The following is a 15,274-nucleotide window of genomic DNA, read 5'->3' as shown; positions in this document are numbered from 1 at the left end:
TAAAGCGTACATTGCTGTCTACACTCTGAGTATTTAATAAACATTTATTGGCTTTATTTTAGTGTGAGTTCTTTTGGAAATTCCTTTTATTTTAGTTTGGAAAATATCAACTCTATGTATAAGCAATGTTTTTCCCATTCTATTTCTACCAGTCTCCTCATTGACTTATCAGCCTGAACTTATACATCATGGTTGTGCATTGAACAAGTACTTTAAATGAATCACCAAATACCAACCTTTTCTTTTGAGTATATATACTAATGCTGAAGCCATCAATGTGTTTGATTATGGAATAGTTCAGTGCAATGCCCAAAGGACCAGCTTTAAATTATTATTCATCTTTTATGTTGTTCATCACTTTAGTTTTATCAAGTATTTGAAGAGTTTCTTTGAATTCCTACAGCACTTAAGTATTCCCTAATTGTTCCTTAATGGTTATATGGTCATTTTATTTCCCCAACCAAATTACAGTCTCATTGAGGATCAAGACCATTACTTTTTTCAATCAAAAAAATAATTGTTTCATGTTTACCATATGCAATTAACTGTGCCTAAGGTTTGGGGGATAACAACAGAAAAATAAGGCAGAGCCTCTGCCTTCCAAGAAGTAACAATGGAAGCAAGGGAGATAAGGTGTTCCTACAGATAAAAATATAATAAAAATTGATTTATACATAAAAGAAGTAAGCCTTTAAAAAAAATCGCAAAGTTCATAATTTGTTACTGCTCAGTTATTTTTCAGTTGTGTCCAACTTTTCATGATCCTATTTGGGGTTTTCTTGGCAAAGATACTCGAGTGGTTTGCCATTTCCTTCTTCAGCTCATTTTACAAATGAAGAAGCTGAGGTAAACAGGGTGAAGTGACTTGCCCAGGGTCATGCAGCTAGTAAATGTCTAAAAACAGATTTGAACTCAGGTAGATGAGTCTTCCTGACACCAGGCCTGGGACCCAATCCATTGCACCACCTAGCTGCCCTAAAGTTCATAACAAGTTCAATAAATGGTAGGTTGATTTGATTATTACTTCAGAATTTATACTTGCTTTCTGTAACTGAGTAATTTTAAATTGTCAGCCAGCTATTTTCCCTCAACTCTTTATCTTTTTAAATCATATCTTAATACACAAGTGTTCCCCAGTCATCTCCCCTCTCTACTTCCAACATAAAAAAACAAGCTCTTTCCCAGCACTGTTTAAATCCCAACTAAGTTTTATTCAGTGATAGAACCTTGCCCGCATGTCCTTTAATGCTGTTATTTTCATGACAAGTCCCTCCTAAGGTACTGTGTTGAAGTTTCTCTTTCCTACTTAGATTTAAATAATTCAAACATCTACAAGGTAAAATGACACATCATTTTTTACCTTTCCTCATTAATTTTCTTTATATTTTGGTCAACCTTTATTGAATCTCTCACAATCTACCTAGATTTCATATGAAGCATTAGGAATATGAAAAGGAACAAATAATTTGTAGAAGACCTTTTCATCTTCTGAGGATAATCATTGTCTCTTAGAACCAAGCAACTGAAAGTCAGATATATACTGCTTAATTAAATGTACATACGGGCTTGAAAAATAACTAGTGAAACCCCTCTTTTACCTGCGTCCTTTCTGGCCGATAACAGCATTTTTCTCATGGTGTCTTGGAACTGTTGCTCAATTTGCTTTTTTAATCTGAATGAATCACTGAGAGTTAGTGTAGTACTCTCATTAATCTCCTGTTCACTAATGTGAAGGATGAGCAGTCAAATGAGGAAGCAGGCCTGAACCTGTTGCTCCAAGTTAAGTTGTTTATTTGAAAGGATATCTCCTTCCCTCTTCCCATGAAGTATTATCCTCTACTCCAGCCCTTAAGGGAACAACAGTCCTGGGATGCAAAGGGAGTCGGTGTCTCCTATTATCACCACTGAGGCTTCTGAGAATGGTTGCATAGCAGCAGTGATATTTCAGTTCATACCAGCCTTGCCCAGATAGCAAAACTGGGTCTTCAGGGATTTGTTTTTCCAATTTCAAATGGTTGACAACTTTATTATTGTTGTTGTTGTTGTTATTTTAACATTGTCTGAGTTCCAAAGAAAAATACCATTCTAACCAGGAATTCCTAATTCCTAACTTTGTTTTGACAGATAATAGTGAGTATTTTAATAATTACCAGTATGCTATTTTAGGTTTATCCATCAACTATGACAACCTAGTTGCTTTAACCAACTGGAATTTGAGGAGAATTTTTGTATGTTTTTACTATTTTTTTTTAGGTTTGAGGGTGTAGCAATGCAAATTTATCCTTTCTTTTCCTTCCAAACGTGTACAATCATAATTTTACATTTATATGAAAGTCTTGACTGATGGAAAGGAAAATCATTCTTCTAATGGCTTCAGTTTAATTCTTAAAATTAGGCCATCAGATATATTACACACTATAAACAGACTTCGCTATAATTAGACAAACAAAGTAGAGTTTAACACTTTCAATCAGAGGAAATGTTTTAAACATTGGAGGGATTACCTAAAGCAAATATGCATAAAACCAAGCATTCCATTTTGATTTTCTTAGTATTTTTTTTCCAGTTTTCCCATTGCTTTTCTGGTATACATGAAGTGAATAGAGGGATAAATAGAGAGAAGTAGCAAGATATAAAACAGCTTGGGTTTTAAAGCAGAAGAACTGATATTAAGGGAAATTATCTATTTTGGATGTTACTGTTATTAAGTATTTATATGATGCTGCTACTCAAGTGGTTTACAAACATCAAGCACTTAACAAAATTTTATAACAAAACTGTGTTAGATAAACATCTAAAATAATCAAACAACACTCCCTTCCCACAGGTGCACATTTCCCCTTTCTTCCCAGCATCCCCTTTCTTCTCTGACACACAGGTATACATGTATTCTTCCCTGACTACCACCAGAAAAAAAAAAGTCTCAGACCTCAATACATGATAACTTTTCATTGGGAGATTCCCTTTTAGTTCATCCTTTTTGATCTCTCTGCAGCCTTGGGCACTGCTGATTACTCTCTTCTCCCTAGCTTTTTATTTAATTATTTATTTATTTTTCCTTTTTGGTGAGGCAATGACTTGTCCAAGTCACACACTCCCTAGCTTTTTAGGACACTGCTATCACCTGGTTCTCTTCCTACCAGTCTGATTGCTCCTTTCTTTTGCTGGATCTTCATCCTCATCTTGCTTGCAAACTACAGGTCTCCCTCAGGGCTCAGTCCTAGGCCCTCTTTCCTTCTTCCTCTAAATTACTTCACTTGGTGATCTCATCAGCTTCTGTGGATTTAATCATCATCTCTATGCTGTGATTCTCAAATTTTCTTATGTAGCCACAACCTCTCTGTGGACTTCCAGTCTCACATCTCCAGTTGCCTTTTAGACATCTTGAACTGGATGTCCAGTAGACATTTGAACTCAATGTGCCCAAAGCCCAAACCCTCTCCACTTTCAAACTTCCTTGTTGCTACAGAGGATAACACCACCCTCCTAGTCCCTCCGGCGTACAACCTAGGAGTCATGCTGGATTCCTCACTTTCTCAGCCTCCCCCTGCCCCATAGCCAAGCTGTTGCCAAGGCCTGCTGATTTTACCTTTGCAACATCTCTTGAATACACCCCCCTTCTCTCCTCTGATACTGCCAACCCTCTAGGAAATGCCCTAATCACCTCATACGTGGACTGTTGTAACAGCTGCTGGAGGGTCTGCCTGCCTTAAGTCTTTCACCACTCTAATCCATCCTCCATTCAGCCACTAAAGTGAGTGCAATTAGTATGAATAAGGGGCAAGGAGATGAAAGGGAAAATATTATTTAAAAAATGAATTTTTAGTAGCAGTCATTTTTAATGGTCTATAAGATTCTTAAAGCATAAATTACCATTTGATTTGAACTGACAGGTATGTTACAAATCAAGCTCTTATGCTAATATTGATTGCAAATATTTTCACCCATTTTCCACAAAGGGGCCTCTGAAAAGTTGAAACAAAATTTGGTTCTTCAGAATTCCATCATCTCACAATCCCTTTGCCTTTTCATTTTAGGGATTCTTCAGCAAGCGATTGAAAGGCTCCATAAAGAGGACCAAAAGTCAATCAAAACTTGACAGAAACACAAGCTTCCGGCTCCCATCGCTTCGCAACACAGAGGACAGGTAGGAGGTTTCTAGAAACAGAGAAGGGGGTTTCTTGTCTGTGTTTTGGCAAAGCAAAGTAGTCTGCTAAGCATGGATACAAAGAAAACAACATGAAAATGGAAGGAAAAAATGCAATCTACTTAATTTATGTGAATGTATGAACCCCATTTCATATGGAACTTTAGTCTTTGATCTATGGCTTGTCTAAAACTTCCTTCAGAAGAATCAGCAGAGTGTAGTGGAAGGAGCGCTACACGTCAGCAGATAATAACTCACGTTTATGTAGTGTGGAGAAGGTTATCCAAGTACTTTCCTCACAACAGCTTTCATATTCGGTCAGGAGAGCAATTTTCCCCCATTTTAGAGGTGAGCAAGCTGAGTTTTAACACTTACACAGCTAATGTCAGAGACAGGACTTGAATCTAGTTCTTCTGACTCCATGCCCAATTATTTTTCCCTCATACCACATTGATATGGGCCACCCACTAGTTATATGATTTAGGACAAAGTCAGCTTCATCCCACTGTTCTCCAGCATGTAATAGAAGTTGCCTTGCCTATCCTACAACCTCCCAGTGTTCATAGGATCCAATGAGATTATGTACATAAAAGCATTTTGAAAATGGCCATAAAACTATACAAATAGAAGGTGCTACTGTTACTTATTACGAGCTTTATTTTTTTGTTTTTAATTTTTGGTTTTTTTGGATTGTGTCCCTGAACACTGCATAAGAGGCCATCTTAAAGTCCAACAGTTAACCGACTTCTCATTGGAGATTACATGAGCTGAGTGTATAAGCAATTGTGCAGTTCTCTGTAGCACCTGTGATAGTTGGGCTGTGGTGTGTGAATCAAGATGTGAGGCACTTTACACACGGCTGTGAAGGAATGGTATTTGTTTCCTATGTGACACAGTCATTTTACTTTCTAGTCAAACTTTTTACAATGGAAAAAAAAGGGGAGGGGACCCAGATTTGCAGTGGTTGACACGTGCGGAGTTTACTAAAGAACCAACCAGAACTTCATTAGCAATAGCAGCACACTTCATAATTTACATTGCATAGGCACTCATCTCCTTAAAGCTCAAACAGAAATACCAGTATTTCTGTAGCTTTTACTTTCATTTAACTTGACAAACAAACCCCTATTTTTCAAAGCACGGACGTCACCTGAGAATTACTGCTCATCTCTTATAAAAGAAGAAGATGAGACTCCCAGAGTTTATAACTTGCCCATCCTTATATGGCGAGTCTTTGATGGATTAAAGATCTGTAGTGAGATATGGCCTGCAAGTCAAGGCACAGCACACTAGATTTGGAGTCTAAGAATAGGGTTCGTGTCTCAGCTCTGAAACTTACTCCCAGTAGGGTGTGAGGCAAGCCCCTCCTCCTCACTGAGCCTCAGTGTAAATTATCTGTAAATTGAGAGGATCAGATTTGGTGTCTTTTAGGTCCTTTCCAGTTCCAAAACCTCAGAAGTTTGCCTTTAGTCCCCATTCAGCTATGCTGTAGATGATCTATATGGTTTTTGAAAAGTTATTTATTTACAAGTATTTCCGGAACATACCACAGTAGTCTTTTGTTCTCATTATCATCTCTGTATTTTTTATGCTTTTAAATTAATCTTAAACTAATTCATTAAGCACCTACTATGTGCCAGCTACGGAGGATACAAGTAGATAGGATGAAACAATCTCTACTCACAGTGCCCTTAATATTCTAATCGAAGAGGTAGCAAGTTCATAGGGAAAAAAAATACATACAGCATAAATATAAAGTGAATAAATGCGAATATATAAAAAGTTGTTAAATAGAAGGTTATTGGAGAAGGAGGGCATTAGCAGTTGTAGACCTCCGGCATCTTAAAAGAGAGGGGCTCTGTGAGGCAGAAGCAAGGAGGGAGTGGAGTGCATTACAGTAATGGCACCCAGCCAAGTGCAGAGGCATAGGAAGAGGGAGATGGGATATGGAGCAATAGGAAAACCTGTTTGGCTAAAATGCAGATTGTGGGAGGGGAAGTACTGTCCACTGAGTTACAAAAAATAGGTTGGGACTAGACTGTATATGAGGAGTTTCTGTTTTGTCCTAAAGCCAGCAGATAGCCACTAGAGTTTGGTAAGTAGAGCAATCATGTGATCGAACCTGTGCTTAAAGACACTTTGTCATCAGTGGGCAGGGTGGACTGGAGTAGGGAGAGATTCAAGGCAGGGAGACCAATTAGGAGGCTAGTCTAGTAATCTAGGCAAAAGGTGCTAGGAACCTGAATTAAGGTAGTATATACTATATCAGCGGAGAGAGATGATCAGGTGTAAGAGATGGTATGCAGGTAAAAATTCCAAAATTTGGCAACTGATTGGTTGAGGGAGAATAAGGAACCCAGCATAATTCTGAAAATACAGACCTGAGACACTGGAAGAATTGGTGATGCTTTTGACAGGAATGAGGAAGTTTGAAAGAGGGGAGGGTTTAGGGGAAAAGATAATGAAATCAGTTTCAAACTTGTCAGCTTGAAGATATCCCTGGGACATCCAGTTTGAAATGTATATGTTTATGAGTCATTTTCTTCATGTACCTTTACCTCAGTGCTCTGTGTTTCCATAGTTTCATTCATTCTAGGGTCTGAAAATAGCCAAAAAACAAGTCATTGAAATGGCACAGCCTAAAACTATACAGTTACCCTTCTATATTGTGGGAGTTAGAGGCACAGCACTCCCACGATCTGGAAAATCCAGGTAAAATTTTCTGTCCCTCCCTTCATACCAAAGAAGAAGTCTGAATTTTTTCTTTTTCTTTTATGGGTTGTTTACAGTACCTTATTGTAAAATTTGGTTTAAGTATTTGGTCATAGGCTCTGTGTTGCCTGCTGGCATTCACACATTGTCTACGGCTTCCACGAAACTCCCAAAAAATTCCCATTTAATTTCTTATGCGAATCCACAATATATCAAAATCAAGATGGGGAAAGTCTCGATGTGGAAAGGATAACTGTGTCTGAGAAATTTTTCTTTAAGGGAGAAAAGGATATGCAGCCATGAAAGTTCCCCTCAAACTCAGTAGGCAATTTAATCAACTCCTTGTATTATTGTGGTTCAGCATTTGGAAGCTTCATAAAGAGAGAGTTCCTTTTGTTTTTCCTCATCCCTACAACAACTGCACATTTTTTTAACTTTGCATTAAATGTCATCTTCCCTGTTCAAATTAAATGCCTGATTTTATTCTATCTTGTATTCATAGTAGCCCACAGGAAGAAAAAGGCTGAGATGCCAAGAGATTAGATTCACTTCAGGTGTTTGGAGAGCTGCTATTGTGTTCTTATGTCATTTTGTAGCCTTTCCACTGGTCTGAATTTATTATTTGGGCCTGTCATATTGTTCTGCTTCAATCAATAAGCTATCTTTTTGTCTAAAATTTAGCACAATAAAAGAGTGATAGCAAGCTTTAATATGTTACAAAGCCCTTGTTAACCATTTGAGTTATAGAGGTATAGGCATCAGGATTCTGTAAAACAAAACAAAACAAAAGAAAGCACAGCACACCATAATCTTTCCCTTTCTGAGGATGTCCTCACTGCAGTTTAAGTGGATTGTAAAAATAACAGAAAAAAACGCTAGGCCTTTTTGCTTCTTGGCCAACTGGTGACATGCAGAAATGCTCCTGTGAATTAACTTGGCTCATCACTGGCAGTCTCACAGGTATAACTAAAGATCTGTCATAAATCTGTGTTTCTGGATCATATATACATCTGCTGTCGAATTCTCTTCCTTGATTTTAACACAGGCAGTCTAAGCCAACAGCAAGTATGTCTTTTTTGTTCCCAAATACATGAAATTTCAGGGCAGGGAGTAGGGGTAGAGATTGTAAGCAGGACAGATTGAATGGAAATTCTCAACTCAAGAGAACTGGAATTGGTCAAGCAACATCCTCATTTCATCTGAGACTCTTATGATACTGGCCCTGTCACAGCTGTTCTAATTCACTGGCATGTCAGGAGGATAATCAAGTGGGCATTGTAATATATCTTGAGCACTTTAAAAGAGGGCTTTAGATAGCTAAAAGTTGTATTGTCTGTGCTCCTAGCATTTTTAAAAAGATGAAATTATCTTCATGTGGACTAAAGTGCTAGTTCAGGATGGCAGAAAGACATTTCAAGATGAGTTATTCTCTTCCTGTACAAGGGTTACTGCTTATGGTCCATAGGTTTTTCTATGCAAAATACCACTGGGCTTTTTTAGCAAGCAGACTTCATTGATTTGAATAGACCATAAAGGCTCCAGGTCTGTCTTGCCAATGATCCACATATCATAAATTCTGTTACTTATGTCCTGATGGGATTTGGCCCTGCTGCTCTCTGAAGGATCAATGTATAATGAGCCACACACTCAAAAATCTCTATGTGGAGTACATGTACAAGAAGTATAATTTTCCAAATTATCAGCATTTCTAAATACTCGTAATAATTATTTCTATAATCGGCTAGAGAGTCATGAAGTTCCACCAAAACTAAAACCATTTATTTAAGGAATTAGCCTTTATAGATATCTGAAGAGTCAGCAGTATTTTCCCATTACCATTTCACTCTCAAGGTATAGAAAAGAATTGAATGGTAGCACTTCCTGTCATTCCTGCTATAGCATTCCTTCCATCTGGTCAAAACTAGTAGGAGTTGGAGGAATGCAGAAATCAATGGCCACACAATGTTCTCTACCATCCAGTATTTGAATGTCAAACCTCAGTCTCCCTCCAGAAAACCAGGTTAAGATTGCCAGATATATGGGGGTACCTATGACTTAAAATTACAGCCTTCTAAATGCCATTTTCTCATTGCCCAAAATTGGTAATAAAAATATTTTAAAGTTGTTCATCTTTATGTGATTGCCTGCCAAAATATCCAAGTGTCTCGAAATGCTTTGTTGATTTGTGGATGCAAGATACTAAAATGTATGGCTTTCACTGTCCACAGAAACTTAGAAGAACATTAATCAGTTTCTGAGTTTTACTTCACTTGTAAAAAATGGGATTTTTTTTTAGCAAACTTATTATGTAAATAATCTTTGACTATTGAGATAAGGAGCTTTCAATGAGAGGCAGCAAGGGCCGAGCTCAATTCCTGCTTCTGACACATACTAGCTACGTGACCCTGGGCAAGCACCTTCACCTCTTAGTCCTCCTAGCAGCTTTCTAAGATTCTATGTTTTAGAACAGGTCCCAGCCTCCACTGGTAGAGAGAGTTCTCAATACCAAAGCAATCCTAGGTCTGGTTTAAAAAGAAATCATGTCCCCAAGTAAGTATTCTTTTTAAAATTAATCCATCTCAGTTAAACATTGTATGGCATAGTCCGACTCCTTCACTATGTGCCACCCTCCTAGATGCACTCGAGCATGTCAGTATCCCTTGTAGAACATGGAACCTGTGTTCGAATGTAATACTCCATGTGTCTGAACAATATAGATCAAGATGATTCAATTCAGTATTTATTATGGTCCTACTATGTGCAAGGCACTGTGCTACTTGCTGGTGATACAAAGACAAAAATAAAACCCATCCCCTGCCCTTAAGGAGCTACATTTTACTTTTTTGTCCTTCCATTAATGCACTTTAAAATAGCATTAACTTTTTTAGCAGCTGTTTAATATATTAGACTAACATTAAATTTGTAGACAACTAAACCTTCCAGGTCTAACCAGGTTTCCTGCCATTCTAAACTTGTGAATAAGGTTTTTGAACCTATATGAAGATTTCAGTCCCACATTTCAATTCACAACTGAAGCAAATGCTTCTAGCTTTAGTACCATTATATCCTGATATGTCACATGATTGAAGTTGCTTAAAAAAGGGCACCCATCCACTGACTTTAGATTAAAAGACATACTATTATATAGACTTGCCCACCTGTACCACTAGTATGGTTCCCAATTTCCCTGCCCTGAATCCATTTCCTGTGTGTTTCCTTGTGCTTAGTTAAAGCTTTGCCTGTGTATTTACACACTGCTTATCCCTGTGTCCTCCAACCTGGTCTGAATTTCTGAATACTGATCCTTTTCTATATATTCAGACAAGACCTAGATACCAACCTCAACTTACCCACTTGGAATCTCTATATTGTCCTTTCTTATTGGGCCTAACGACCCAGATTCCAATTTTATCTTTCTTCTCACCTCATCACAATTTTTCCATCATCAGACATTATTAAGCACTGCCTCTACATGGTGATTGGCTTGTCACTCGTATCCTTTAGTTTTTGGACTCTTGGTATTCACTGGACACTCATCTTCTTTTCTGTATCAGGTGAGCTGCAGGTATGTGTATATTTCACATTGTATGAATGCAGCATACAGTCGTGCAATGGCATTTTGTTGTGCTGTTCTAACAACCTAAAAGTTTTTAAGGAAGTAGAAATTCTTGAATTGTACTAGACCCTTGAATCTGATTTCGCAGGTTAAAATAGAATGCATGATGTCTGCCTTATGGAGCTTTTGAGCTGAGGGTTCCTAAACTAATTAGAAAGGCAACATAATATCTGAAATAGCTGAAGAACATCTGACAAGCAAGTACCAAATTGTATTATAAATTACACAGAGGTGGCTGAGTAACAAAGGCTGTCCTAGAAAGGTTTGATCACACTAGTTGATGTAGAAGAATTTTATCTGTTAGGCTATTGGGAACATTGTGAGTTCTTCCAGTGAAGGAGGTACATGAATAAAACCATGTTTGGTAAACGTTATCACTCACCTGAGTGTAGTTTGTACAGAAAACTGGGAGAAGAGCTAGGAAACCATTTCACTACCTAAGGCATGTAGTGATGAGAGCCTGGGTAAGCGTAGTTGCTACAAAAATAGGAAGGAAAATGGCTGTCTTAATGACAAATATTACAGAGGAAGAATCGGTAGGACTCAGTAAATAACTAGACATGGGAATCAGTAATCTATAAATATTAAAGTGGGACTCAAAATAATGGCCTGGACATCGTGAGAACTTTTCCAAAATTATACTTCTAGTCTTTTCATAAAACATTTAACCATAGAATATTTCTCAGCCCATGTGTAGCACCCCTTTATCCAAGTTTGTTTTTAGTTTTGTGAGCTGAATCTCAAGCCTCCTGTGTCATCCCCATCTCTTGGCTTTCAGCAGATGATCAATTTATCCATTTCCTGTAGAAGGTGGGATTTTAATTGGGACTTGAAGGAAGCCAGAGAAGCAAGAAGGTGGAGATAAAGAGGGAGGACATTTCAGGCGGGGAGACTGCCAGTAAAAATTCCCAGAGCCAGAAGATAGAGTGTCATGTGCAAGAAACTATGAGAAGACTGGTGTTACTGTATCACAGAGTAAGCTTGGGGGGAATAAGAAGACTGGAGAGGTAAGGGGGAAGGAGGACAGGGACAATAGGTTATGAAGGACTTTGAACACCCAACAGATGATTTTATATTTGATCCTGTGGGTAATAGGAAGCCATTGAAATTGAGTAGAGGAGTGACATGGTCAGACCTGTACTAGGAAGATAATTTTGCCATCTGAGTGGAGGATGAACTGAAGTGGGGAGAGATTTGTAGCAAGCAGACCAACCAGCAGACTATTGCAGTAGTCCAGGGGTGAGGTGATGGGGGGCCTACACCAAGTACTGGCCATGTCAAAGGAGAGAAGGGCACATATGCAAGAGATATTGTGAAGGTGTGAGAGAGAGGAGTTGAAAATGACACCTACTTTGTGAACCTGGGCAACTGCGAAAATGGTTGTGTCCTCCATAGTACTAAAAAAAGTTTAGGGGGAAAGGTGAGTCTGCAAGACATTCAGTTTCAGATGTCCTATAGGCAGTTATCATCAATGCAAGACTTCAGGTCTAAAGAGTAGATCTAGATAAGTAAATCTGAGAATTATCAGCATAGAGATGATAATTGAATCTGTAGGGGCTTAGGAGATCACCAAGTAAAATAACATATAGGGAGAAGAGAAACGGGCCAAGGACAGAGCCTTATGGGCCACAGTTAGGTATGACCTTAATGAAGAACCAGCAAAGGAGATGGAGAAGGAGCAGTCAGAAAAGTAGAAGAACTAAGAGAGAGTGGTATCCTAAATACCTAGAGAGAAGAATATCAAGAAGAGGTTGATTGATAGTATTGAAGGCTGAAGAGAGGTCAAGAAGTATAAGGATTGAGAAAAGGCCAATACATTTGGGACTCAAGAAATCATTAGTAACATTGGAGAGAACAGTTTCAGTTAAATGATGATGTCAGAAGCCAGAAGTGGAGGCACCAATTATAAACTGCTTTCTCCAGGAGTTAAGCCACAGAAGGGAGAAGAAATATGGGATGATAGCTAGCTTTAGCAAAGATGGATGGATCAAGCAGCTAGTGCTAGAGTTAGTATTTAAACCCAGGTCTCCTGATTCTAAATTGAATTTTCTTTCAACTGTATTATGCTGCCTTTCTAAGTGATCTATGGAGAAAGGAGGGGACTGAGGGAAATGGGAACACAGGGAATCATGTATTTGGCCATCGGAGGACAGGAAAAGGGTTGGAATCTCCAGGATGGGGAGGATATGGTCAGAGGAGAATGTAACCAAGGAAGGAGTGAATTCAGGTAGATTTTCGGTGTCAAAGGGGTTTGGCCTCAGGGTAGAGTCCTCTTTGGGCCTTAGGCAATTCCCATGAGGGGACAGCTATTTGGCTGTTATGATGCCATAGCTTCTCCCTGAAATGGTATTACCTAAGTATAGACATCAGTGAAGAGAGGTGACTTATTTAACTAAATGTCATAATTTCATAACTTAGTCTCCCTATGTTTCCAATGTTGTGATATAGATGTACTCCTGCATGTATAGAATTTGTGAGTACAGAGTTGTAGAGCTGATTTTTAATTTTAAAAAATTGTGTGTGTGTGTGTGTGTGTGAATATTAAATTACTTAAAGCAAAAACTGTTGAGTATGTTTTAGAGGGGACTCCCAGTCAAGTACAAGTTATAGTGAATTGTCTCTGAGGTTCCTTCCCACTCTGAGATTCTGTGATTTTTAGGAATTGGTCCTTGGTGTTTACCTTTGCCATAAGAGTTTTTTCTGCATACCACAGAAATCACTTGAACCCTCATAAAGGGTTTATGGCCCATCCCCTATTGCCTTTAGCCTTTCTGCTGTATTAGACCATTGTCCTGCCTCCATCTAAGTGTAGGTTCCTTAAAGCTATTCTATTAATAGCTTTTTGTCTTTGGTTGTTTTATTATTATTATTATTATTTTAAATTTTAAAGGTGGTCAGACAGGAAAAATAAGCATAGAGCACAAACAAATCGGCCCTTTGCTTCAGATCTACTAATGGAGATAATTTTGTAATGAACTTCAGGCTATCTTTGACATCTTTGAAAACAAAGAAGTCTCTCAAATTAAGAGAAGATGGGAAGATGGTGTAAAGAGACTATAGCAGGGAAGTAAATGTGATCCCTCACAAGAATGATGCTCTCATTGGAAGACCAGACAGACCAAGTGTAAATAGAGGTCTAACTAGAAAACAGCATTTTCTTTAAGAATAGCTGGGGTGGCCTTCCAAAAACAGAATCATACACTTAGAGCTATGAGTAGGCAGCTCAATGGCTTCCACATAGAAGACACTTAATAAATGTTTGTTGAATTGAATTGACCGCATTCCAATATCCTCAGTTTATAAATGAGGAAACTTGAGTCTACCAAGGTGTTAAATGACTTTCCTAAGGTCACATAAGTAGTAAGTAGAAGAGGAAAGATTTGAACCCAGGTACCACTACGCCATAGATAGAGTAAAACTCACTGAGTTTTTTTGAAGTTGGATAATGGCATGCACCATTTTGTTCGTTGCTGTCTGGACAATTTTTAAGCAAAGGGAGGTCCCTTAGCAGTAAAAGCTGGGCACTAGAAACACACCAGTGCACAGCTAGAAAAGTGCACCTGCGCCTACTGCTTTAGCTAAAGAATTCAGTTCAACAGAGTTGGGGCATCATAACTGCAGAGTTAAGCAGAAATTCTGCATTAGAATCCAGGATCCCATCATTGATTTTATGTTGTCAATAAGCATTTTAAGTGAAAATTTTCCTGAATTTGGAACTGAATCAGTAAACATGCAGCAGATTCAGCTAACACATCTAAGCATTCACTGTTAGACACCTTTAGTGCCAGAAGGCTTGAAAAAAATGGGTTTTAATTGGGCAGTTAAACTGTGAAAATCCAGCTGTGTTTTCCTTTTCATGAGCACTAATCAGAGTTCTTCATCAGTCTATCCAATGGTATGTTTTCATTCAAAGGATCTTTTTGGTTTTTAAGACTGATTTCAAATGGGGACAGGGTTAAAGAAGTATCTTATCCACTGTGGTGAGTAATTGAAAGCTTTTTCTTTGTAGCTTGTCTTTTAAATAGGTCAGGAACCGCAAGCCGTCTCTATCACAAAAGCAATTCAATTTTAACCCTTCCTTATTTATTGCTGCCTTATACACTGGGATTACACAGAAATAAAAGTGTTTTGCTATTTCTGCTGATATTTAAAACCAAGGTATACAGAATCTAGTGTCCTTAGTAAGAAGCAAAAATCATCCCTGGAAAGCAATCAAGTCCAGAGAGTCAGAGTGAAAGTATGAATTATAGTACTTCGGTTTGTTAAGAAGGAAACCCTTCTAATAAGGATGACAACAATAATAACTAATAGCTATTATACTTTAAGGTTTCTAAGCACTTTATAAATATTTGATCCTCACATCAACCTTGGGAGGTTATAGCTATTTTTATTCCCATTTTATACATGAGGAAACTGAGGCAAGCAGAGGTTAAGTGACCCTCCGAGGGTCATACAACTATTAAGTAACTGAGGCAGGTTTTTAATTTAGGCCTTCCTGACTCCAAGCTATCCACCTAGCTGCATTTTTAGATTTACTGTTTACATCTAAACTGTAAATGGTTGGGGTAGTTTTAAAACAAAGTTTGGCACTATCTGCCTTCCTAAAAATCTAGGCCCAGGTGACCAATTAGACTACCATGAGAAATTTTGAAGTTAAAGTTATTCCCTCAATCCTCTCAGTCCTGATTTTTCACTAAAGGAGTAAATATAGAACAGGAGAGGCACCCAAAGCTACTGAAGCTCCCTGAGTATTTTTTAACTGAGATTAAAAATGAAATTATATTGGAAAAAATAAGGAC

The 15,274-nt window shown here is 38.1% G+C and overlaps 1 protein-coding gene across 9 annotated transcripts in view; it reads left to right on the top strand.

Moving 5' to 3' along the window:
* The window catches only part of RASAL2 (RAS protein activator like 2), a 335,304-nt gene that overhangs the window by 280,626 nt on the left and 39,404 nt on the right, over positions 1-15,274 (top strand). For all 9 annotated transcript variants that reach the window (XM_078156478.1, XM_078156477.1, XM_020984301.2 and 6 more), the window contains one exon: positions 4,038-4,147. In XM_078156478.1, coding sequence (XP_078012604.1) covers positions 4,038-4,147 — 110 coding nt within the window. The remainder of the gene's footprint in view (positions 1-4,037; positions 4,148-15,274) is intronic.

The sequence above is a fragment of the Phascolarctos cinereus genome, unplaced genomic scaffold (assembly GCF_003287225.1).
Source record: "Phascolarctos cinereus isolate Bilbo 61053 unplaced genomic scaffold, phaCin_HiC Scaffold_5;HRSCAF=322, whole genome shotgun sequence".
Lineage (NCBI taxonomy): Eukaryota > Metazoa > Chordata > Mammalia > Diprotodontia > Phascolarctidae > Phascolarctos > Phascolarctos cinereus.
The sequence above is the reverse complement of the archived record's forward strand: the minus strand, read 5'-3'. Positions and strand labels throughout refer to the sequence as shown.